The 1,974-nt window shown below is 52.9% G+C and overlaps 1 protein-coding gene across 1 annotated transcript; it reads left to right on the forward strand.

The window, feature by feature from the left end:
• Positions 1-653: 653 nt before the first annotated feature.
• On the forward strand, positions 654-1,820 carry Tco025E_08473 (beta-galactofuranosyl transferase; the record flags this gene model as incomplete). Its single annotated transcript, XM_029375322.1, has 1 exon — positions 654-1,820. One exon carries the CDS (start codon positions 654-656, stop codon positions 1,818-1,820), a length of 1,167 nt encoding a protein of 388 aa, XP_029224574.1.
• Positions 1,821-1,974: the final 154 nt, after the last annotated feature.

A 1,974-nucleotide genomic window follows, 5' to 3' on the forward strand; every position in this document is an offset into this window, starting at 1 on the left:
CGCGCGCCGCTGCTTCCGGTGCGAGTTACCGACCGGTGTGATGCTTCCATTTGTTGCGTGCGGTGTGGTTTGCACGCAATATCCTCACGCCCTGTACGGAAAACCCCCCATTGGGGCATTTAAGCCCTCCCGCGGGGGCCGATGATCGAGCGACGGCGCCCGCACATTGCGACAGTGCACGGGATATTGTCACTCCTCTGGGAAGGGAGGGCCTGAAAGAAGATGGGGTGAGCCCGTTTTTTTTTTGTCCTTGGGGCGGAGCGGCACGCGGAAGAGCGTTGGATATTGTGACGACCCCTGCACGCACCAGCCGAGCACTGTTCCTGTTTTTTTTTATTGTCTTCTCTGCCGCGTTGTGGCGGTGCCCAGTTTTTCCCATTACACCTACTATCTTTTCTTCAAGCAACGACTCCTGTATGCCCCCACGTATTCCACGAATTTGACAAATAGCTCATGGTGCCGCGTGGGCTAGAGCCCTTACTCTCCAGATTGGCACAAAATCACTTTTCTTTCCTTCTTGCTTTTTCTACGAACTTCCTTTGGTCCGTCCTCAATAGGATGCGCGCGTAGAGGGGCCCATTTTTGAGCAGAAGCCATGGCTTCTTTGCGAAAGAGATTTTTCACCTTTTTTTTTGTTTTTAGACTTGTTAGCGATGGTTTTCCTCTTTTGTGTGTTGTTCTTGGACTCCATTTTTGATTATGACGCCCCGGAGGAACTTGGCGTTGATCCGCTCGCGCCGGAGTGTATGGAGTGTGTTGGAGAACGGCTCCTGGTGGATGCCAAGACGGGCAGAGTGGGAGATAATAGTGGGGAGAACGTTATCCCGTTAATGGTGGTCCCGCTCATGCTTGACCTGGTAGAGTTCAAGAAGGTGATCTGCAATATCAGTGTGCCAATCCGGCGGCTGGTTTTGGTCCAGAACGGCGAGGAGGCGAAGCTGTGGTTGCACCTGCAGAAAGTAGAGAACTTGTATGGGCGGACTGGGCGCTTGATTGTGAGGCATTTCCCGGAAAACACTGCGTATAGCAGCGCTGTGAACGTCGGGTTGCGTTTCTTGCTTTCGCTCCCCTGCGAGGAAGCACCTTTTGTTGTTGTGACGAACAGCGACGTGACCTTTTCCCCGGAGCTTCTTCCCAAACTCCTGCGTGACGCGTATGCGCAGACAAGGCACGATGCAGCTCGCATGGACGCGTTGGCTGCAGAAGTGGCTAATGAACCGAACGAGTACAGCCGTGCCTCCGGAAGAAATATGAAGTTGCTGCGCTCTACGCCGGAGGATGGCCGATTGTCGACCTCAGCGCTGCTCCCCGACCGTATCCGTTACGCCCCTCTGGACGCGCGTGCAACGGCATTTTCGCAGCACTACGCATGCTTCTGTGCGCAGTACGACGGGTGGTGTTTTACTTCTGTTATCTTGACACGCTTGGCGTTCAGTACGGTGGGATATTTTGACGAGAACATTTACCCGGCCTACTTTGAGGATGTCGATTATCTCTTACGCCTCCGCTTGCGTGGGTTTAAGGAGCGAAAGGTCAGATACGGCACCTTTGTGCATCAACTGGCTTTGAATGCCCGTCTCTCCAAGAAGCTGCAGGTAAAGGAAGCTATCTGGTATCGTCGCGTCAGGCAGTTTTCGTCAAACTATGTGTGCGCCTATGCGAAATGGGGGCGTATGGCGGAGTTCGATAGTGGGTACAAGGAGCCATTTAATGGCACGGTTCCCGTGGATGTTTGGGTGAGGATGAGGGCCGCATACAGCGCATCCGGGACTACGGGCATGATGAGCGGCAAAGAATTCCAGCTCTTGGCTACAATATGACACTTGTGGAATCGGTCATGACGAAACGTTGATACGGGACTAACAATGTGTTTAGGTGCTTGCTTTTTCCTCTCCGCTTCTTTTGGTTACGCATTTATTTTTCTCTGAGGAAGGATTGAAATGTGCGTGCGGTGCGAAGTTATCAGCTTCTTTG

The sequence above is a fragment of the Trypanosoma conorhini genome (genome assembly GCF_003719485.1).
Source record: "Trypanosoma conorhini strain 025E chromosome Unknown Tco_14.4_contig_00790, whole genome shotgun sequence".
Classification (NCBI taxonomy): domain Eukaryota; phylum Euglenozoa; class Kinetoplastea; order Trypanosomatida; family Trypanosomatidae; genus Trypanosoma; species Trypanosoma conorhini.